The sequence below is a fragment of the Grammomys surdaster genome, unplaced genomic scaffold (assembly GCF_004785775.1).
Source record: "Grammomys surdaster isolate TR1022 unplaced genomic scaffold, NIH_TR_1.0 194, whole genome shotgun sequence".
NCBI lineage: Eukaryota > Metazoa > Chordata > Mammalia > Rodentia > Muridae > Grammomys > Grammomys surdaster.
Window position 1 is genome coordinate 3,707,410 of NW_021604639.1, and position 22,856 is coordinate 3,730,265.

The following is a 22,856-nucleotide window of genomic DNA, read 5'->3' on the forward strand; positions in this document are numbered from 1 at the left end:
ACACACACACACACACACACACACACACACACACACACACACACACAGCTTTATTAAGTGGTAATTCACACCTCACATGATTCTCCTTTTAAAAGGACACTGTATTCAGAGAGTTGTGTAACTGTCACCACAATCACTTGTCACCCCAAAGGAAGCCTTGTGTCCATTAGTGGTCACTTTCTCCCCACCTTCCAGCCTAGACAGCCACTCATCGACAGCACAGCTCTGATTTGCCTGTTGTCAACTCAGTCTTTTCAGCGTGGGCCCTTTGCTTCTGACTCCAGCAACTCTCACTGAAAACCCTCCATGGTTCTTACCTGGGGCGTGTACAGTCCCAACCCAGTGCTAGGCTGGTACCTAGTACTACCTGATGTAGCCCATGCAGACAGAGTGAGTACACAGGACAACTTAGAGTTATTATTATTATTTTACAACTTACGTTTGTAAAGTTTGGATGTGTATGCCTTTTAATTAATGAGGACAAAGTTTATATTCAAAATATATTTATGTATTGATATATAGGTACACTGTAGCAGTCTTCAGACACACCAGAAGAATGCATCGGATCCCATTATAGATGGTTATAAGCCACCATGTGGTTGCTGGGAATTGAACTCAGGACCTCTGGAAGAGCAGTCAGTGCTCTTAACCACTGAGCCATCTCTCCAGCCCCTAGGGTATGTTATCTGTAGAAGTTAGGCCTGGTTCTTCCTCTCAGACCCATGCTCCCAGAAATAAGACTCAGAAGCAAAATACATTTACATATACCTTGGTCATATAGCTAGGCTCTTCTCTGACTACATCATAACTTAAAATATCCCACTTACTCTAATCTACATCTGCCACGTGGCTGGTTACCTGTGTTCAGGTGCCGTGTGTTTGTCTCCTCACATCTTCCCAGGCTAATCTCTCATGCCTGGCACTAACCCAGAATCCTTTCTGCCTCCTGGATGTCCCACCTTCTATTCTACCCTTTCTAATAGGCCATAGACTTTTTTTTTTAATTGACAGATGATGCAGCCATACAACACACAAGTTACTCTCTCCAAAGTTATCTATCGACTATCCATTCTCACATCACTTACGTTGTTTCAGTTTCAGTTGTTAGGAATTGGTATACACTTCAGAGAACTTAGGTTTAAGGATGAAGGAAGAGCAAAGCTTGGATAGTCTGACTGAATTCAGACAAGATGTAATACATGCCATACATGGAGGGTGGGTGGAGCTTTTCGTTTTGACCTTGCCATGACCCTGGTTGTTGGCTTGGGAGGATCATAGTGATGTCCTTCTATCAGAGAGGCTTCATCTGGGGTGACTTCTTCCCTTCAGGCATGGATGAGACCTAGTGGTGAGATGAGTTAGGGTTGGTAAGTTAGTCTCTTCCTTGGTAGGATGGGTAGGGCTCTCCTACTCAGTGTGTAACTTGAGTTTATGTCCAGGGGCTAAAACTTGGGTATCATTTTAAACTTGCCCTTCCTAATTATTGTTGGTTTTGTTGTGGGTATGGTTACTCTTTCTTAGACTGCCATGAACATTCTGTCTGTACCAGAAGGCAGTGTTTCCGTGTGTCTATTCCCTGAGAAGCCATTAGGAAGACTTGAGTAGTTAAATTTAAGTTTGGAAAACTGCTGTGTAACATGTTTCTTTTGAAGCTTAACGTTATAGTAATTTTTTAAAGGCTCTGAGAATTCTTTTAAGGGAACAAACAAGTATTTTCTGGACCAGCCAGATAGATTAGTAGGTAACCCTGTTTGCTGCCAAGCCTGACGGCCTGAGTTTGAATCCTGGGACCCACATGAGGCTCAAGGTCGTTCTTTGACTTCCATCTGCATGCTATGGCATGCCTTGCCTATATATACGCACACATAAATAATTTAAGAAACTAAATCTTTTTCTATATGTTTCTAAATGTATTTCCTCACATGACCATATTTCCAATTTTCAATAATGTTTATTACTGATTTCCAGTTCTGTTGGAAGAGTGTGACAGGTTCTGTCTCAGCTAATTCTCACAGGTGTAATTGCCGAGCTGAAGCGGATACATGTTTACAAGGCTCATGTGCTGGAACTGAGAACCCTGTCCTTTATTCAGGACTGAGAAAGGAGTTTAAGGGTCTCAGCTAGGGTTGTCATATCCCACCTAACTCCATTCAATGTGTCCTTCACTGAAGGTGGGCAGGCAGAGCTGCAGAGTCAGGGACTGTTGGAAGCAAAAAATTATTTCCTTTTTTTTAATAAGATGCATAGTTGGTAGGTAGGTTATACTACCCATGGGACTGTTGGGCTGTTTTGTATCTCTTGAGTGAGGACATCATTCTGCAGGTCCCAGGGAAAACGGACATAGCATTGACCAAGGCTGGGAGTGATATGGGACCCCACATGAGCCCTGGGTTCACTCTAATCCATGCAGAGTCTCTTCCAGGTATCATTGTGTGAGCTAGGTCTCACCTACAGCACATGCTGAGAGCAGAGGGGGTGGCCCAGTCTGAGGCTGAGTCCATGGCCTGTAAGTCTGTGCTCCCACCAGCTACAGTTAGAATCTTCTTTATAGTTCTGTGTATCTGGGCCCCTTTTCTCCAGTGAGACTGTAAGGCATTGAAGGCAGGGCTGGTCTTTGCCTGCTGTTTTCTGACAGCATCATGTAATAGAGCTAAGCCCATTGGTTAGGGTTACTCAGTCGTGCCCTGGCTGGCAGTGCAGTTCCCAGAGGCACTGTGGGTAAGGGCAGGTGGTCTCACAGTAAAGCCACCGGAGCCTTAGGACCCTGTAAATAGTTAGACAAAGTTATATACTTTGAGCCCCCAACTGTGGCACAGCCTGATGTATTTTCCATGGTAAGACCAAATGTGTGTGTGTGTGTGTGTGTGTGAAAGTCTTGCCGTGGTTGGCCTCAAATTGTTGAATCTCCTAAGTGTGGGGATGGTTACATATGCCACCGTCCCTGCTTCAAAAATATTCTTTGAAAACAATGTAGTTTCTGTCTTTTCTTCGTTGGCTATTTTAACAAAACCTCTTGTGTTTTGGGTTTCTTTTCTTCAGAACTGGGAATTGAACCCAAGACCTTGCACATGTTAGGCAAGTTCTTGACCCCTGAGCTACACCTGCAGTTGTATTTTACTTTTGAGATATGGTTTTGCCAAGTTTCTAAGCTCACTTTGTCACCTAGGCAGTCCTTGAACCTGGTGCCCTCTTTACCTCAGCCTTCCAAGGACTGCTTCGTACTGTCAGGAAGAGTGCCTGGTATCTGGCTGCAAAAGGAGGGGGACTCTAAATGATGGTGACAGTTTGTTGCTGTCTATATTTATGCTCAACTTCCTTATTTTTCTGTCATTGCAGGTGATTTTCAAGGCCAAGTCAAAATATTCTCCAGAATTACTCAAATACCGGTAAGTACCCCAGCACGTTGCTTCTCAGGCAGGTGAAGTAAGTGTTTGCACATGGAGCCTGTTTTGGCAGCTGACATGTACACAGTTACTCCTCTCTAAACATCCAGACATCCCCAAAGAGCTCCTGTTTGCCTAATGGAATATGTTCATGAGAGCCTGTACATTGATAGGATTTGCAGGGGGCCTCTGGAAGAGCACACACACACACACACACACACACACACACACGCACACACACGCACACACACGCACACACACGCACACACACGCACGCACACGCACACACACGCACACACACGCACGCACACGCACACACACGCACGCACACGCACGTGCACGCACACACCCTCTCACATTTCCTCCAGATTTGCCTTGCACACTCTATCTACCTTCCTCAGCCTCCTGCTTGCTGGATTTGCAGGTATGCACAATCATGCTTGCTTCAAACACTATTTAAAATAATGTAGCTTTTGGTAGAGTGCTCACAAGTGTACATGAAGCCTTGCATTCAATCCCTGGCACATAAAAATAAGATGTGGTGTATACTTGTGATCTCTGGAAGAGTCCAGAGATTTCTGAAGGTGGAAGCAGAGGGGCCAGGAGTCCCAAGTCATCTCAGCTAGATACCAAGTTTGAGGCTGGTCTGGTTTGTTCTAGGAGCCTAGGAGAGTGACATGGTCTGAAGGGACATTGAGTGACATGCACGGTTTATGAGAAAGGTGACAGTACATGCTCCTCCTGCATCATCAGAGAAATTGGTCATTCTCCAAAGCTTAGAATGGTCAGATTTGGGTCAGGTATGATGGTGCATACCTGTAATCTCAGTGCTTTGGTGCTGAGGCAGGATCTTGCATTTGAGGCCTCTCTGTGCTGTGTACTGAATTTTGAGCTAATCTGGGCTGATGAGACCCCATTTCATCAAAGGCAAGCAAGAGTAGTCAGGTTTGGCTATGGGGACATAGTAAGGAAAGGCCTCAGGAAGGGCTGGGGCACAAGGCATTCTTTGTGTTTTGTGGGCTTGCCCCAAAGCACTCCACCGCCACCGGCACAAAATGCTGGAAAAGCGAATCATTGTGTCACCAAAGAAAGGTACACATATTTCATTTAAATATAATCAGCCTTAGTCATCCTTGATTCAACCATCCATGGCTCAAAAATACTAAGAAATGCGCTGGTGAGATGGCTCAGTGGGTGAAGGTGCTTGCTGTTAAGCCTGATGACCTGAGTTCTAGCCCCAGGACCTACATAGTAGTGAGAAGTAACTATGATACGTTGTCCTCTGATTTCTACCTGTGTGCTGTTGCACATGAACCCATACACATTCACACTGCACACACATACAAAATGTCAAAATAACCCCTCAGAAAAAAATCCTATCATTACCGAACATACATAGACAGACATCTTTCTTGTCAGTTATTTATATAGGGTATCATGCATGACATGGACTTGCAGGAGGATACATACGCATAAGGTCTAAGCAAATAAACCATCTTTTGTCAGGGTTGTCCAGGCATCCTTGGATTTTGGTATCTGGCATCCTGGAACCAATCCCTTGTAGGTACTGAAGTAATGACTGTGTGTGGAATGAGGATTCTTCAGGCGATTGTTATTCAACATTCTAAGAGTATTATTAATTTACTTAAATGCTTTTAATCGTGTGTGTGTGTGTGTGTGTGTGTGTGTGTGTGTATGCATATTTATGGGGATACCTGAGGAGGCCAGAGGTGTTCCATCCTCTGGAGCTGGAGTTACCTGGAGTTGTAAGCGGCTTGCTAGGGTTGCTGAGGATTGAACTCGCATCCTCTGGATGAGCAATACACTTTCTTAACCACAGAGCCATCTCTTCAGCCCCCGGAAGAGATGGCTTTTACCCCCAATCTGTATCCAGGATACAAGTTCAGAAAATTGTATATGGATTGAGAATATATGCCCACCACTGGCTGCTGTGCAGTCTGCTGTGTATTCAGTATGTGTTTCCATCACACTGTAGAGACAGAGCTGGAGTCCACTCAGATGCTGGGATGTTGGAGCCAGGAGGCAGAGCATCTCAAACTGGCAAATGCCCTCAACACTCAAACACCTGACTATGCACATGAGAACATAAGTGATTTGTTTATTCTTTACACTTGGGGTCTTTTCCAAAGATGTCTCATTCTAATGTTACATTCCCAGCTTCTTAAAACAACTTGATTTTTTTATAATTAATTAATTGTACTTGGGATTAGGCCAGGGCTTTGCATAATTGCAGACATTTTAGATGGGGGTACACAGTTTGTCGTGAGTCCACGTGGAAAGCTGTCATATGGTCACATCCAGCTAATCTCCCCTTGCACTGTCATCGCCCATTCCATGTGCTAGCCTGGCTGATCCTGATTTGTGGTTTCTGGGTTAGTGATGTTCAACCTGTAGACGCATGGAAAGGAGTGAGAACTACTGAAGCTGCCTCCTCTTGAGCTCCTCCACCTCCCAGGACCTGCAGTGATGTATGCTCTCCAGGTTCTGTGTCTTCCAGACAAAGCCTCTGAAAGTTTGCGTTCTGACCTCTTCTTTCCTTTTCTATTTTAGCGTGGTAGGGGTGGGGATCTGAGCTAGCATTCAGCATAGGCTGTCCTTAAACTCCTTAGGTAGCAGAGAATAACCTTGAACTCCTGATCCTCCTGCCTCTACCTCCCCAGTGCTAGATTGTAAATGTGCATCACGCACATGGGGACGCCCACCCCAAATACTCATGTGGGGGCCAGAAGAGGCCGTCAGGTGTCTGTCAACTCTGCCTGTTTCAGGTTTCACTAAATTTGAACTAGGTTTGCAACTGGCCAGCCCCAGAAATCCTCTTGTCTCTGCCCCCTACAGTGGTGGCATGACAGGCAGATGTACACGTCTGGCTTTTCACTTCCTCATGATCATGCAGTAAGCACTCTTACTTCTGAGCCATTTCCTTAGCCCCACATTCCAATGTTAAAGACTGCTGGATCCTGAAGATTCAGAGACCAGGCTTTGATACCCAGATGTTTAGGAAAGGAAGGTCACAGGTAGGAAGATCACCCTGTATAAAGATCATAGTGGAGAACGGCGGATTTAGCCTGCATCCCATACCCTTTTCTCATGTTGTACTGGGCCGAGGACAGAAGGGGGTAGCAGGGAAGGGAGGAAATGAAGGTTTGTTGTTTTTCCTGTGGCAACCACATAGAAAGTGGAACACAGGGACCCACCCGCAGCTCGCAGCAGGTGCAATGGTTCATGCTGCTGGATGATGTACCACGGTGTTCTGTGCCACTGGATGGTGCTCTGTGGTGCTCGGTGGTGCTCCATGATGCTCCTTAGTATTCTATGGTGCCCTGTGGTACCCTTTGTTTTCACCACATTTTATGCTTTTGGTACTTTCCCAGTGTGCTTTGCTGTTGTGATGAAAGAATGATATCCATAGTTTTAATGATATTTAAGATCGCATCCTGAGAAGCCACCCAGCAGACTGTGCTGTCCCAAGCCTGGGGATGTCTTCAGAAAGCCTGTGTGCCTATGCCTGCAGAGTCTGCAGTCACAATCTGTGCCTTTCACCAAAGCTCATCGGGTGCTAGCAGAACACTAAACAGGGCTTTCTAGAAGCTAGCATGCTCAGGAGCCCACATCTGCCCTTCTCCCCTTGCAGGCACATTTTCCATTTCTGTGAGCATACATGGAAAACAGATAAGATGGTCACAGCTTCACATGTCTTTTTTGAGTTAGGCAAGAGGGACTGTGGTTTGGTGAGAAGACTCATCTGAAGTTGCAGGCTCTTGTGGGGAGTGGAAGAACTGAGTGAGTGCCTTGCTTGACGTGAGAATGGCCATGCCAAGGACCCCAGTGCCTCAGATGCATTGGAATGGCAAAGCCTTCTCTGATTGGTGGTTTAAAAGAGAGTGGCTCCCAGAGGCTCATCATATACTTGGAGGCTTAGTAACCAGGGCGTGGAACTGTTGAAGATCAGAAGGAGTGCCAGAGTGCCTTGTTGGAGGAAATAAGTGACTGGAGGTGGACTTTGAGGTTTCAGAAGCCCATGCCAGGCCTCGTCTCTCTCTGCCTGCTGCCTGTGGATCAAGATACAACGCTCTCAGCTACTGCTCCAGTGCCGAGTCTATCTGCTTTCTGCCATGATGATCACGTATTAACCCTCTGAAACTGCAAGCAACCCCCCAACTAAATGCTTCCTTTTATAAGTTGCCTTAGTTGTGGTGTCACCACATAGCAGTTGAACAGTAACAAAGACTCGGGGAAATAGCAAAGCTTTCCCCTGGTTGCTGTGCAAATGTGTGCAGAAACTGTCCACAGTACCTTCTTCCTGGAAGCCTGAGACTGTGTCTCTACAGAGACATCCCTATTGAAATCAGTTAAGCCTCCCTCCTTATTCAGCTGTATATAATAACCCTATCTCCTTGTTCAATATACAGTAAACTCCCAATTATACGTGTAAAATGTGCTGGGCTTGTAGGCTACTGCCAAGTCTCCATCAGAGCACAAAGCCCTGGCAACGCTTTTTTCTGTCTTTGGTTTCTTCATGTCAACCATTGGGTGAGATCCTACAGCATGCAGGGTCTTGGAAGGACCTGTGGTTTCTGGATGTCCTCTGCCATAGGCCTTGGAACACAGCCTCAGCTGCATAGGTCTCAAGAAGGGAAGCAGTCACTGGGGCAGTGGCCTTATTTCTAAGATGGGGTTGAAGTGTTGCATGCTGCAAAGCTGAATTGGCGAGTGCATCGCACACTAAGGGGGGACACAGAAGAGGCAAAGGAGGAAGGGTGGTGGGTTTAGAGGGCTGTGATTGGGACTAAGACTCTACAGTGGCCCAGGAACTCTACTAACATACCTCCCTAACATACCTGCTTCCAGATCCCAGCCATCACTGCCGCTGTTCCTGGAGCCCCCTGGGAAGGCACAGGTTGTAGTCTCTCCTGCTCCAGTGCTGCTGTCAGAGTCCTTTCTGAAACCTGGATGTGGTCAGGTGATGGTTCTGACACTCAGCCTGTGTAGCCAATGCGTGCCCTACTCCTCCTCTTCCGTCCCAACTGCCCTCTGTGCCAGTTTCCAACCCCAATCCATTGAGACCTTGTCTCTCTGGACACACACAGGGGGGGGGGGGGGGGGGAGAGAGAGAGAGAGAGAGAGAGAGAGAGAGAGAGAGAGAGAGAGCGCATGTATGAGAGCGTTCCTAGTCATTACAACTGATTACAACTGGCTGGCTTATGTGGCTTCCCCTTTTTATCAGATAGTTCAGAGGTACACGTGGCTCTGGATTCAGGGCTGTGTAAGCGGTGCTTGTAATCCTGTCCACCTGGGAAGATGTCCCTTCTCCATGGCAAGCTTTCTCCAACAAGGAGATGTTGTGATAGAGTATTTTGAGAGACAGACGGTAGGAGGCTGGAGAGATGGCTCAGCGGTCAAGAGAGACAGAGGGAATCAGGTTCTCACGCAGGACTTTGAGCCCGAGTTCTTCCTTCTTAGGTGAGAGCTCATGTATTCCATGCTGGCCTCCATTACGCCACTGAAGATGATCATGTGCTTCTGGTCCTCTCCTGCTTCCGCATCTCAAGTGCTGGGATGGCAGACATAAACCACCAGTCCCAGCTTCCACACACAGCACTGAGAATCAAACCCAGGGCAAGCACTGAAGCAGCCAAACTGCATCCTTCACCTGATCCTTCCATCTCAAAACATACACGGCAGTGGCAAGAGCCCCTGCCTGCTGTGGTATGGGCACAACTAGGCCTCAGACTCTGAACCTCGGATAGGTGGAGGCACGAGTTGATTCCTCACCTCATGGAATTAAAGTGTAAGGGACCTAGGAGAGCAAAGATAAAAGAGTGTGCAGGTATGGAAGGGTCAGAGTTGGCAAAGGTCTTTGTAGCAGCTGGCTGAGCTCAGCTGAGTTACAGGCTGTACTGGAAGCTTCCTGGGATCGTGGGGTCTAACTGGTATTGAGATTACAAACACAGGCAACCTGTACCAGTGTGTGTGTGTGTGTGTATGTGTGTGTGTGTGTGAGAGAGAGAGAGAGAGAGGGGGGGAGTTATATACACATATATGAATCCTCTTGTGCACTCAGGAGACATTGACATTGTGCATCTAGCTCTGTCCCTGTCCTCATTCCTTTGAGGTAGTCTCTCACTGAGTCTAGAACTAGACTGGTGGACAACACCTCCCATCACACCCCACCCCCATCACTGGGGTTACACATGTGTCTAGCCATGCCCATTTTATGTGGGCTTTGAGGGTTTAAACCAATACTCACCTGCCTAGCCATCTTAAAGCCCTCACACTAATCCATTTTTGAGGCACACAACTTCAGTCCTGTGAGAAGAACCTGAGGCCTTGAGTGTCAGGGAGTCTGAGGAGTCTGTGTTGCCTGCGAGCAGGTATCCTGCACATGTGTAGCTCTGAGAAATTGTAAGACGATATGGCCAGAGAATAGTTTAGAGCCTGGGCTCTGTAGTTTGGTGTTAGAACACTCACTTCAATTATTAGTACTACAAAAGAAAAAAATAAAGTTTAAAAAGGCAATTGTGATCCATTTATTACGTGCTGTGGTAGATTTGTATTGCGGGCTTCCGATCCAGGCCTCTGTGCTAAGCAGTTATTCTGCTACTTAGCTGTGTTCCCAGCCCAGCTGTGGCAGGTGTTTGTCTGTTTGAAACCTTTCATCATTTTATATATGAATGTTTTGCCTGCATGTATATGTATGTATCTCATGTGTGCCTGGTCTCGGGAGAGAGCAGGAGACATTGGATCCCCTGGGACTGGAGTTATAGGCAGTTGTTAGCTGCCTGTGAATAAAGATGTAGAACTCTCCTTCTCCCGAACCAGGTCTGCCTGGATGCTGCCATGCTCCCATACAAGATGATAATGGACTAAACCTCTGACTGTAAGCCAGCCCCAATGAATGTTTTCCTTTATAAGAGTTGCCATGGTCATGATGTCTCTGGCCCCTGGAAGGTCCTCTGGAAGAGCAGTCAGTGCTCTTAACTTCTGAGCCATGTCTCTAGCCCCTGTGGTACGTTTTTACTCACAGGGAGCACTCTCTGCAGTTAGTGAACTGGGGGTGGGGGTGGGGGCTGAACACATTATATACAGTTGACCTTTACATTAGCAAGGAATAGAGTCTGTGACCCACAAATAACAAACTCTGGATGCCTAAGTCCCTTATAGAATTTGATGTAGGCATGTGGCCTAAACTCATCAACTATAGTATATAACATGTCTCTTAAGTTAAATACCTAACATAATGTGTATGTTATGAAAATAGTGTTTTGAGGACTAATGTTGTCTTAGGGTTTCCATTGCTGTGAAGAAACACAACTCTTCACAAGTGTGAAGTGGCCAAGGCAACTCTTATAAATAAAAACTCTTATTATCATGGTATGAAGGATGGCAGCATGCAGGCAGACATGGTACTGGAGAAGGAGCTGAGAACTCTACATCTTGATCCGAAGGCAACAGGAGGAGGCTGTGTGCTAAATTGGATGTATCTTGAGCATACCAGACCCCAAAGCCCACCAACAAGTGCTTTGGAGGACACACTTCCTCCAACAAGGCCACACCTCTTAATAAGTGCCACTCTCTATGGGCCAGGCATTCAAACACAAGAGTCTGTGGGAACCATAACTTTTCAAACCACCACAGATGTCAAAAGAAGTCCATATGTGTTCAGCACAGATGCAATTCAGTTGCTTTGGTCTTGGCTAGTTGAATCTGGGATATGGATACAGTAAGTATGGAGGGCAGAGCAATCAGTCTTCAGAGACAACCTTGTAAGGCAAGCATCATGGAGTTTTATTTTAGAAGATGAGGCTCAGAAAGATTGTGTTGTGTCTCCTTCACCCATACTGAGGATGATGATGGGGTAGAGCATTCTGTACTCCCCCTGGTGTTCTCTGAGCCCAAGCATGTTCTCGTCCTCACACTCAGGCAATTTTGATAGGATGCTCAGGCAAGCCAGCCAATAGGCACAGACCTAAAACAGTCCTTGCCACTTCTTAAAAAAAGAGACCCTTAGGCAAGGGGGCCCAGAAAGTGGTCATTTTGTAATCTGAAGCTGAGAATATCTATCACCAAGAGCCATTCTCCTGCCTTAGCAGTTAGCCCAATACCCCAGCTTCTTTCCAGACTGACCCAGAATGTGTAGCTAATATGAAGTGACAGATCCTGAAGCATATCTTTCATCTTCCCCAGGTTACCCCTCTACCTGGTGTCACTTGTCATCAGCCTTGTTTTCCTGTTGGTGAATCTGACCTGCGCTGTGTTGGTGAAGACTGGAGACTGGGACAGGAAGGTTATCGTCTCTGTGAGAGTGGCCATCAATGACACACTCTTTGTGCTGTGTGCCATCTCTCTCTCCATCTGCCTCTACAAAATCTCCAAGATGTCCCTGGCCAACATCTACTTGGAGTCAAAGGTAAAGGTGGGAATGTGATCAAGGTTGCTTATTCTGAAAATGGCTTCCTGGCTCGTACATAAAACACAACAGATCTTGCTCGCTCTGGTTCACAGAACTTTGTGAATTTTGTGTTTCCAGGTGGTTTAGCATAGTATACGGTGTGTAGAGTCTCTGGGAAAACTCAGTCTGGTTTAGAATTACAACTGTTTCACTGTTAACTTATTTTTATGGTGTTGGATATCAAACCCAGGGCCTGTGTGAGTTAGGCAAGCATCCACTACAGAGTTGCAGCCCCATGGATTTTAAAAATGATTTGGAGACAAGGTCTTAGTAAGTTGCCTGGTCTGGCTTTGAACTCACTGTTACCTAGGCTGGACTTGCAATCCTCCCGCTTTAGCTACCACTGCTATAGCTGGGATTATGGACTTAACACCTGCAGGTGTGACTTGAGCATTTTTAGTGCATGCGCTAATGTCAGTCTCCCATTTCAATGGGGTAGGTAGTATTAAATCCCCATTTAATAGACAAAGAAATCAAGGCTCAGAGAGAGGTCAAGAAGCTTGTCCCAGGTCAGTGCTCATAAATACAAAGCTGAAGTGAATGTGGGCTGTCAAGAGCCAGGGTTCAACACTAATAACAACTAACATTTGTTGTACCTCCGATGACTCAGATTCAGGCTGTGCCCTCACCACCCTGGCTGTGGGAATGTTCCTGGCCGGCACTTGCTGCAAGATGGGGTCAGACTTAAACAAGGAGGCAGCTCTTGCCTCTTCACCACCACTGTGTCTCACAGCCTGACCTCCATGCTTTCTTATCCCCAGGAAGAGACGGGCAAATATACAGATACCCTGTGGTACCAAAATGCTTCAGCCAGGTCTCCTTTTCTGACAGGTTCCCAACCTAAGCCCTGGAAAGTGTAGGTGGGTAAGCAGAGAACAGTGTTGGGCCCTGGATAGCCGGGAGACTGACCCCCACCTCCATCCTTACCCTCATCATTTGCCTTGCCCGGCCCTGCCAGTTGTGAAGACATTAAGTGATTTTTTCCAGTGTCCATGCTTCTGAAGACAGAGCCTGTGTGGCCTGTGACAGATCTGCTGTCGCTCTCCTCTGGAACTCTTCTGGCCTTAGTGTGCCTTAGGCCTGAGAATTACAGGGCAGCTGGGCTCCCGTCAAGTTGTGTCTTTAAAAGTGATCAGTAGATGAAAATTTCTGCCTCCAGCCCTCACAGGACACCCTGTGATTCAGCTGGACTCATGAAAATCCTACACATTAGCTGGGCCAGTTTTCATTTGCAAATCTGGATGAATTTTACTGTTAATCTTTGCCATAAAATCTGTTACCTTGTCTCTTATACACGAGTTGTGCAAAAATTTTGAAAAAAAAAAAACCACTGCAGTTTTTTTTAAAAGGAAGGATTACGTTGTAGATGGTCAGGTGTACTGAGTTGACCCATGACAAAATAAATGCTTTGATTTAGTTAATGACTCCTCAATACATGATCCAAGTCAACTCTGCCTTTCTTTGCTCCTGTTAACTAGATGGGGGTCCTTTAACTGACTGCAGGAACCGACAAACTTTATAAAGAGGGATTAAGTCACAGATACTCAAGTGACCCCATCCCAGGGGCCAAGCAGGACTTCTGTGCTCTCAGTCTAAAAGGTTCTTCTACACCTTGAATAAGGCTATATACCTCCTGACTGGGGCTGGCCTGGTATGCTCATCAGCCAGGACCTTGTTACTGAGCAGTGGGGTTTAAGAGATCTGATCAGCGTTTTGATATTATGGTTCTTAAAGATTGTTGTGGACTGGAGTGATACCTCAGTCAATAAAGTGCAGCCATAAGAACCTGGGTCCGATTCCCCCAGAAACTGTATTATGTATATTAACAGCTGAGTGCAACAGTATGTGCTCAGCAGGAGACAGGATCAGCAGGCTCCAGATACAGAGAGACAGACAGACACACACAGAGGGAGGGAGGCGGCTAGTGTGCCTGCAGAAGGTACGCCAGCAATGGTCCATTCCTGTTGGCTTTGTCTTCCAGGGCTCATCGGTGTGTCAGGTAACTGCCATTGGTGTCACCGTCATCTTGCTCTACACCTCTCGGGCCTGCTACAACCTGTTCATCCTGACATTTTCTCAGATCAAGAACGTCCATTCTTTTGATTATGACTGGTACAATGTATCAGACCAGGTCAGTGGGATACGACAAGATACTGCACAGGGACCAGATCAGAGGGGTGTAGTAAGTTGCTATGACACTGGGGACCAGGTCAGTGGGGACCAGATATGTGGGAGCTGGGCAAGGTGCTGTCTGCACGGGGACCAGATCAGCGGAATATGGTAAGATGCTGCCTCAGCAGGGACCAGGTTAGTAGGATGCAGTGAGTGCTTGCTGAAAGGCCAAACTCCCTGTTTCTGCTGTTGTGCAGTGCTAGGTGTACAAAAGTCAACAGGTATCTTTCTTGCCCTGAGGGAGTTGATTGCCCAGTGAGGTGTAGACACAGATTACCCAGTGTGGTGGGAAATGAACTCCTCGAATAGGTCTCTATTGGATTGTTTTGCAAACACTTAGTGCCATCTGGAAAAAAACAAATGCCCAAATGTGTGTGAGTCTAGCTATAAAATCCCACCAGTAGTCATAATGGGAGCTGATTTGTTAAGACAGTGAGATTTAAAAAAAAAAAAAATGACCACAATGAGCTAAATCCCAAATGGCTGCAAGCACATTATCCCTGGAAAAGACGAAACTATGACTGTAACCTAGCAACACTGGCAAAGCCTGTCCACAGGTACAGCCGGGAGAAAGCAAGCTGGGCAAGGACGTTAAGGAGGTACATGTGCTGTGTGAGGAAAAGCAGACATGGGATTTCTAGACCTTAAGCAGTAGCTGGTTCTAGAGCTGTTCTTCATGCACTAGGGTTTTCAAGAGCAGGCAGCAGCACTGGTATGTACGAGTTCAAACCATCATTGCCACCCACTTGACCTTTTCATCTTTCCAAACTGAAGTTCCATCAAGCAGCAGATTGGCTTTTAACAAATTACTTCCAATTTTCTTTCATTGGCTTTTAACAAATTACTTCCAATTTTCTTTCAATCAAGAGCTTAAGGCCGGGCGGTGGTGGCACACACCTTTAATTCCAGCACTTGGGAGGCAGAGGCAGGCGGATTTCTGAGTTCCAGGTCAGCCTGGTCTACAGAGTGAGTTCCAGGACAGCCAGGGCTACACAGAGAAACCCTGTCTTGAAAAACAAAAAAACAAAAACAACAACAACAAAAGAGCTTAAAAGCTCTATGCTTGGGGTGGGATGTTTTTGAGACGCTCATTTTTAGTGACTTCAAGTACCTGTGCCTTGTTGGTGGAAGGGAGACCACACAGGGCTGAGCTGTGGTGATCTAGGAGACATGAGTATCATCACTCTGGGGATGAACATTTGGTCTGTGCTTTCAGCACGATGTGTTTGAAAAGGCTTGAGGACCAGGCTGTGGCTCAGTGTTCTCTTCCTGGTAATGGGCCGAGAAGCTGCCACAACTGGTTCCCCTTTAGCCTGGGACCTCCCCCCAGGAAGCCTCCATAGCCATCCCCTTGGGCTCTGCCCTGCTCAGAGGACTTTTCCTGGACAAGCTGCCTGTGGCCAGCTCTCATGGGTGGAGAACAGAGTGTGGCTAATGTCAGGATGACTCTGGACAGACGAGCTCCTTTGCTTTAGGAGTCAGGGCTGGGAGGTGGGCTCTGGATTCATTCCTGAACCTCAAAAGTAAATGAATCATCCTAAATGGTTTCTACAGTCCTCCAAGGCCACCCATCATTGCGACCAAGTTTCAAAGTGCAAGCCTTAGGGGGAACATTTCACTGATTCTAGGACTGCTTTCTGCTCTCTGTCCTCCCACACAGGAGGTCTCACGAGCTCGTTTTTTCTTACTCTGGAACAGGCAGATCTGAAGAGCCAGCTGGGCGATGCCGGCTACATTGTGTTTGGCGTGGTGCTCTTCGTGTGGGAGCTCCTACCCACCACTCTGGTGGTTTATTTCTTCCGAGTCAGAAGTCCCACGAAGGATCTTGTAAGTACCCCCTTGGCCGTTTGCTGGTGTCCCTGATCCTCCCGAGTCTGGCGAGTGGGATGTGCAGCCTCCTCTCCTCGTCCTTTTCAGTGAAGCGTCTTGCATTTTGTGGGGTAGGTCATCCAGGACTCTTTCGAGGACAGTCTTCTTTTCCCTTCATTCTCTCAAAGAAAATGTGTTTGGGGGATTTAGCTTTATTTTACAAAAGAAAGTTAAGTACATCTCATGGCCTGGGGACAGTAGTCACTGTCCTCCAAACACATTTCTGCTCTTGCAGCAGAAAAGGGGGGGCTGGAGAGATGACAGAAGAGTGCTGGCCTAACACGTATGAAGCCCTGGGTTTGATCCTTAGTTACTCATCAAACCAGGCATGTAATCCTAGCACGGGGGAGAGAGAAGCAAGTGGATCAGAGGTTCAGTCTCCCTTGGCTACATAATGAGTTCAAGGCCAGCCTGAGCTACATGATACCTTGTCTGAAAGTACCAGTAAAAAGAGGAAAATAGACTCACTTTATCCCCAGAGTAGTGCAGTGGCATCATGGTGACCATGCTAAAGCCACCCACTCCTGTTTGGCCACATCTTCTGCTTAACCAACACTACAGAAGAGAAAACCAAGTCAAGTTCAGAATTTCCTCGAAGCCTTGCTGCACCACACAGACAAGGCTACAGCTTTGCCTTCCTGAAGTGTATACACTCAGGAGAGTGAGGAGTGGAGTTCTGGCCAGTTTGAGCAGTGAGGAAGGTACAGAAGGATGCCCATAGACATGGTACAGCCCTGGTCCATACCCAGATAACAACAGCTTGCTGCTCTTTTCCCACTCATCGCTGGGCGGTCACTGCTGAGCCAGGCACAGGAAACAGAGCAGAGTGAGATGGAGAGGAAGCCTGGCCCGGCTATGGCTATATATGTCTTCCCTGCCGGGATGGACTCCAACAATGTATGCTTGCATTTTTGAGAATTCAGTTTGGGACAAAAAGTATGAAAAGACTGAGGGAGGATCCTGTAGTAAGAAACTCCCCTGAGAGCGAGCCTGTGTCATTATACAGCTGTCTTCATCTGCTTTAGTCTGGGGGACTTCTTGAGACAATCTCACTGTAGGGTACGGTTGACCTTGAGCTAAAACCTCTTGCCTTGGCTTCCCAGGTGCTGGGTTTATATGAGTGAATGACCATGCCTGGCTATTTGGACATATCAGTGAGGATTAAGACAGTATATTTACCACTGGAAGGACGAGCTATGAATTTATTAGCATTATTAACTATGTATTCAATGGATTTCACTGAGGAGTTTTTACAGGCATATATTTTAGTTTATCTGCTCTTTCCTACTGATCTAGTCACTCCTTCCTATTTTCAGGTCCTTTTTAAAAAAACTACAGATCCTCAAGAAGAGAGTAGTTCTTCCCTTCCTCATGGTGCATTTTGGGGACTGTAGCTCAATTGGTAGAGAGTAGGACTGAGCATACAGGAAAACTTAGATTCGATCCCCAGTGCTTGAGAGGTAGAGGGAGGGAAATAAAATTTCCCTGTCATCTTTGGCTTGAGACTAGCCTTGGATGCATGAGACCCTGTTCCCATCCCCCCACTCCCACAAGAACATGCATAGGCACACTAAGCACTCCAGCTTGTGATAGCACTCCTTCCTCGTGCTAGCAGGCAGTTGTCTGCATGGATGCTAACATGATAACGTCTTCTTCTAGACCAATCCTGGGATGGTCCCCAGCCATGGATTCAGTCCCAGATCTTACTTCTTTGACAACCCCCGAAGATATGACAGTGATGATGATCTTGCCTGGAACATTGCCCCTCAGGGACTGCAGGGAAGGTAAGACCCAGCTCCTGATGGAGAGTGCTGCGCCACTGGAACAGATGGAAGTGGAAGACTACTACTGCTCAGAGCTGTTCTGCAGGGTTAGGTTCACCATGGGAAGTAGCCAGGTGTAAAAGATACTTTTTTTCTGGGGGGGTATTTTTTGAGACAGGGTTTCTCTGTGTAGCCGGGTCTGTCCTGGAACTCACTCTGTAGACCAGGCTGGCCTCAGAAATCCGCCTGCCTCTGCCTCCCAGGTGCTTTTAAGTAAAAGATCTTTAAAAGATCCTCTCCCCCCAGCATTTTTCCTACTCAGTATTCCACGGAATGCTTAATAGCTGTGATGGTTTTAAAAGAAATCAACCTTTACTTATAGGACCTCTCCGAGCCTACCCAGAGCGAGCCAGAGCATTTGCTGCTCCAGTCACTCGGTGGAACGTGATCTGGGACATCCAGGCAGACATCTTGGATCCTCTTCTAAAGCCAGAGAATATATGAACAATTATCACTAGAGTGAATATAATTATAAGAACCAAAATTTGAAATTTGTCATTCTTAACCAGTTATTTACTAAGCTATTCGAAAGTGTCATTCATTGTTTGCTACAGTCCTGTGAGGTCAGTATAATTGAGTTCTCATGGTTCAAGATCTGTGGGAGTCCCTTTGCTGGGTAAGCACCCTGGCTGGCCCTGGGGCATACTTCAATGCCATCACACATGGGAATTGCCTCCTTTCTTCAAAATTCACTTGCAGACTGGGCTCTGGCCTTTTTGGGGTGGGCACTTACATATGGTAGCATTCACAATGGTGTGTGTATGCTCAAGACAGTGAAGAAGCTGTGCCTGCTGCCGTCAGCTAGATCCAAGTCTGAATAGCAGCTAGGAAAAGGAGGACGGGAAGCACCTGCCTCCGGGGCCAGGTGCAGTCCTTGTGACCGTAGGTCCCTCCTCTCTTTGTGCACCTGAATCTACCCAGGGCTCAGAAAATTGTGCTTCCTTTTTGCTCTGTGTAGCAGTGAAAGTCCTTGGAAATGGGGGAAGTGCTCTAAAAGGACCTTGGTTTGGGATACAGAACTGAGACAAACACATTGCTGTCTTAGTGAGGAGGGAGGAGAGACCCCTGATCAGATAAACAAGACAAGGTAGCAATTAGGGGAAAGCACAGAACCACAGATGTCAAGTACAGACTCTGGAAGCAAGCTAACACACAAAGATTTCTCAGGGTCAAGAGCTATCATCCACCAGTTTGAGCTACACCTCTTCCTAAAACTTTTATCTAGTTGCCCCATGCTTTCCCCCTGTATCCCCGATGCACCATCCCTAACCATTACTTGCCAGAAGTTCCTGAGAGGACAGTACTCACCCTGTATAGAGAGCAATAAAAGACCCTTTTCTATGATAAAGGAAAATAAAAACAGTGTTTTGAGTTCTAATGATATCTTAGATATTGCTCTTGAAGACTTTTATAGGTGTTCACTCGACCCCGATAACAGCCCAACAAGAAAACCACTAATGCCTTTCCTGTTCCGTAGACAAGGAACTTGAGATGTAGACGTTATCTATCCAAAACACATGATAATCCCACCTTACAGTTCAGACACAATTTTTTGCTAAACCTATGTTCTCCACAGTGGCTAGTTTTAGGTTCTGTAGTTCCAAACATCTAAGCTCTGCGGGGTTCAGTAGACTTGAATTCAGGCTGCCAGCACTGAATTTGGTAGAAAACGGGCAAGATACCAGCCGGAAAACCTCAGGTCTATTGCTAAGGTCCACATGCTGCATGTATGCAATACGCTGTGTCAAGCCACTGAACTGGTTTTGTTTGTTTGTTTAAAGTTTTGCTCCAGACTACTATGATTGGGGACAACAAAATAACAGCTTCCTGGCACAAGCAGGAACTTTGCAGCAAGACTCCATTTTGGATCCAGACAAAGCAAGCCAAGGGTAGCACCCGCTGACACAGTCCTATGGAAGAGTCCTCTATTGAAAGCCTTCAGCCATACAGACTGGATGACAGCTGAGTTTTTAAGGCAGTTTTCCTTATGAAACAGAACTTTATTTTTTGCTATAGCTTTCTCATGGCTCCATAGGGCTAAAGCAATAATTTAGAGCAATAAACCCTTTAGTACTAGCAGAGAGCCTGGCTATTTCAGTGGGTATAATTTAAACTTTTCAAAGAGATTCTGTACTTTTATAAAGATGTATTTTATATAACTTAAATACTAATTCTAAAGTATATGAGGTTTTTCCTTGATTGTTAATTGCCATGTATGTTGTAGTTTGCACAGACTTTCATGCATAATTCACTTTAAACTGTACAGAATATATGGTCTAATAGTTTAAAAAGCTTTTGGAAAAGTTTCCACAAATCTTACCTCTGAAAGTCACTCTTGTGGTGGGCTCCTTTAACTGCCACTCCAGTGTTCAAAGTTAAGAGGAAGCAGAGTACCACCATCTGTACGTAACGGGCTCAGCAGTTGTAGTTTCTCTTAAATTTTGTCCTAAGTCTGGTGCTTCTTCATCTGGAAGCACTACTACAAGCACTCCAGTAACAAGCAGACACTGTCAAGATGTAGTCACCGACACTATTAAACCTCTTCTGCTGTGTGTGTAGCCATTTTGTAGAGTTTTCTTCAGCCCGGTGTAACTGAATACTCACTACCTCAGTAGGACGGAAGGACTGCGCCTTCCCAGACAGCCAGTGCTCACTATAGTCAATGACAAGCTAAGAGGTCCTCCAGAGTATTAACAATAAATATTTCTGACCTTCAAGCTCTAAAGGACTGTGGACTCCTGACAGCTTTTCTGTAAAACATGCCTGTAATTTGTATGAGACTGACATGGTGCTCACTGCCTGTTATTTTTAAGTAGTATTCTGTTTGTTGAAAGCTATGTATATGAAAAGGTGGGCTCTGCCTATGTGGTAGCAGCATCCCTGTCTCAGCCAGAGAGTGCTCCAGACAATGGTCCCCATGTGCCATCTCTGGGCTGCCCTGGGAAAACTCCAACCAATGAACCAATGTGGTCCTCCTGGAGGCTGGATGCTCTGGCTTCTCACAAAATGCAGCATCTGGTCCTAGAGGTCACAGAGCCACAGACAGTCTCACTTCCTACTTTTAACTTAACAGGGTCAAGCCCACTTTCTCCTATTTTGTTATACTTGAAATTGGGAGCCCAAGTTTCAAATGGGTTGTGATTGGGTTTTCATGGTATAGAGCATAAAGTTGAAGGCCTTGCATAGCCCCGGACGACGTCTTTGCCTTTGAGTATGAGTAAACATCTGGGTCGCAAGCCATTTAAAATTGTTCTTTGCCAGGGTGAATTCTGGCAAAGCCTACACAAATTGCCTAAATCAGTAGTTTACAATAGCAGTGTATAAAAGTGTATCTGTCACTATACCTGCAATAATTTGGCTGTTGTAACCAGTGCCCACAGCTCCTGTGTCCTTGTCTCCAGCAGGTCTGTACCTGTCAGCAGCCAAGGGCAAGGCTTTCTGGAAAGCGCGGCATCATTAAGATTGTTCTGTATGCACTCATTTTGTAGCACGTGCACACTTTACAGTCGGTTAATGCTGGGTGTCTGTTTTCTTACAGTAAGAAGCTATAATCCACTTTTACAATAAAGTTGTCAGCATTCATGTCAGCAATAAAAAGACTACAGCTCTTAAATGTTGTCACCACATGCTGGAGTATAAATGCAGTGGCTGTGGATCACATGTACGGAAGGAGGTCTGAGTTGGCTTTGAGCCTTCTCCCCTACTTCCTCTGCTAACAAAACTGTTCCTAATGTGTTACACATAGGAAAAGAAAAGTTCATGTTCACAGCATCATGAAATTAAAAACCTGGTAATAGTAAAGCACCCGGAGCCAAGTATGGTAACAATCCCAGCACTAGGTCAAGTCTGAGGTTACCTGGGCTGTAGCAATACTCTGAGATAAATAAGTTCACTGAAAATGTAAATATGGTACCAGCAGTGAGGTCTGCTATAACTCGGGCAAGACACACCTTTTTAGCTGCTGAGTCATTTGCCTGAGCAGTTAAGAATTCTGGCCAAGCTGTGTTCATATCCACCATTGATTGACACATATTCCTTAGATAATTCATGTCTGGAGTGTTATAAGTAGAGTTGTGAACTAGAGGTTATTACAGCATATGTCTGAGTCACAGTTAGTTGGGTTTTTTTTTTGTTTGTTTGGTTTTTAGGGGGTTTTGGTGGCTATAGTAAGGATTATTGGATGGATGCCAGACATGGCCATACATGGCAAGTGCTCTACCACTAAGCTGTATCCCTCAGCTCTTGCCCACTTTGTCTTGACTGTGTCAGACACACTCATAACAGCTCCTCTGGTCCTGTGTTTATCTGGATAGATTGGGTAAACTCTAGTGCCTCCCAAATTCCTCCTTCACTAGAACTCAATTGGTTTTTTTAGACAATATTGTGGAACCAACACTAGACCCCTATGAAGAGCAAAGGAAGTATTAGTCACTGGGCACTTCAGAAGCAATGTGAGACTCTCATTTGGAGCAATATATTGTCTGTTAGAATATTATGCATGCATGTGCATGGGTACCTACCTTCACAGTGGAGATCAAGTCCAGGCCTGCTAAGCAAGTATTTTGCCACTGAGCTACATGCAACCTAGCCTTTGCTGTTTGTTCTACTACAAGGTTACAAATTATCAAAATCTACAAGGTACTGTAGAAAAAAAACCCTCTTTCACTTTTATCAGGCAGCAATCTAAACAACAGACCGGTGCAGAAACACACCAGTGTGCAGTTCTACTTTATCCAGTATGCATGAGCTATTCACAACCTCTGATGGATCCTGATGGCAAAGCTATTAGAAAAAGGAACAGGCTCAAATCAGTTTCTCATCAAAAACTAAACAAAAAGGACAATTAAAGTGAGAAAACTTTTTAAATGGGACTGTGCAGACAGTAGAATTTAGTCTACTGGGTGTCTCTGTTAGACTGGGCAGTTGTCGTGAGTTTGGATCTGAGACCATACACTAAGAGAATTACACATAAATTTCCTTTCAGCTCCTGGCAGGGACACATGAAAAACCCTCTCCCAATAGAACAAAATACCTAATGCCTGCCTTGGCCATTCCTATTCCCCAAACTATTGCACTCCTTATGCCTTTGCCTCATCCTTGCCCCAGGTAGGTACTGTGTTCAATATGGACTCACTGAAT

At 45.9% G+C, this 22,856-nt stretch overlaps 1 protein-coding gene across 3 annotated transcripts in view; it reads left to right on the plus strand.

The window, feature by feature from the left end:
- Positions 1-21,330, plus strand: part of Gpr137b (G protein-coupled receptor 137B) — a 35,708-nt gene extending 14,378 nt beyond the window's left edge. Inside the window, exons 2-7 of one of the 3 annotated variants that reach the window (XM_028769863.1) lie at positions 3,337-3,386; positions 11,589-11,811; positions 13,835-13,984; positions 15,724-15,852; positions 17,554-17,678; positions 19,499-21,330. In XM_028769863.1, coding sequence (XP_028625696.1) covers positions 3,337-3,386; positions 11,589-11,811; positions 13,835-13,984; positions 15,724-15,852; positions 17,554-17,678; positions 19,499-19,610 — 789 coding nt within the window. In that variant the 3' untranslated portion in view covers positions 19,611-21,330. Of the gene's footprint in view, positions 1-3,336; positions 3,387-11,588; positions 11,812-13,834; positions 13,985-15,723; positions 15,853-17,553; positions 17,679-18,039; positions 18,209-19,498 lie in introns of those variants that run through there. The other 2 variants (XM_028769862.1, XM_028769864.1) reach the window with 2 other exon arrangements.
- Positions 21,331-22,856: the final 1,526 nt, after the last annotated feature.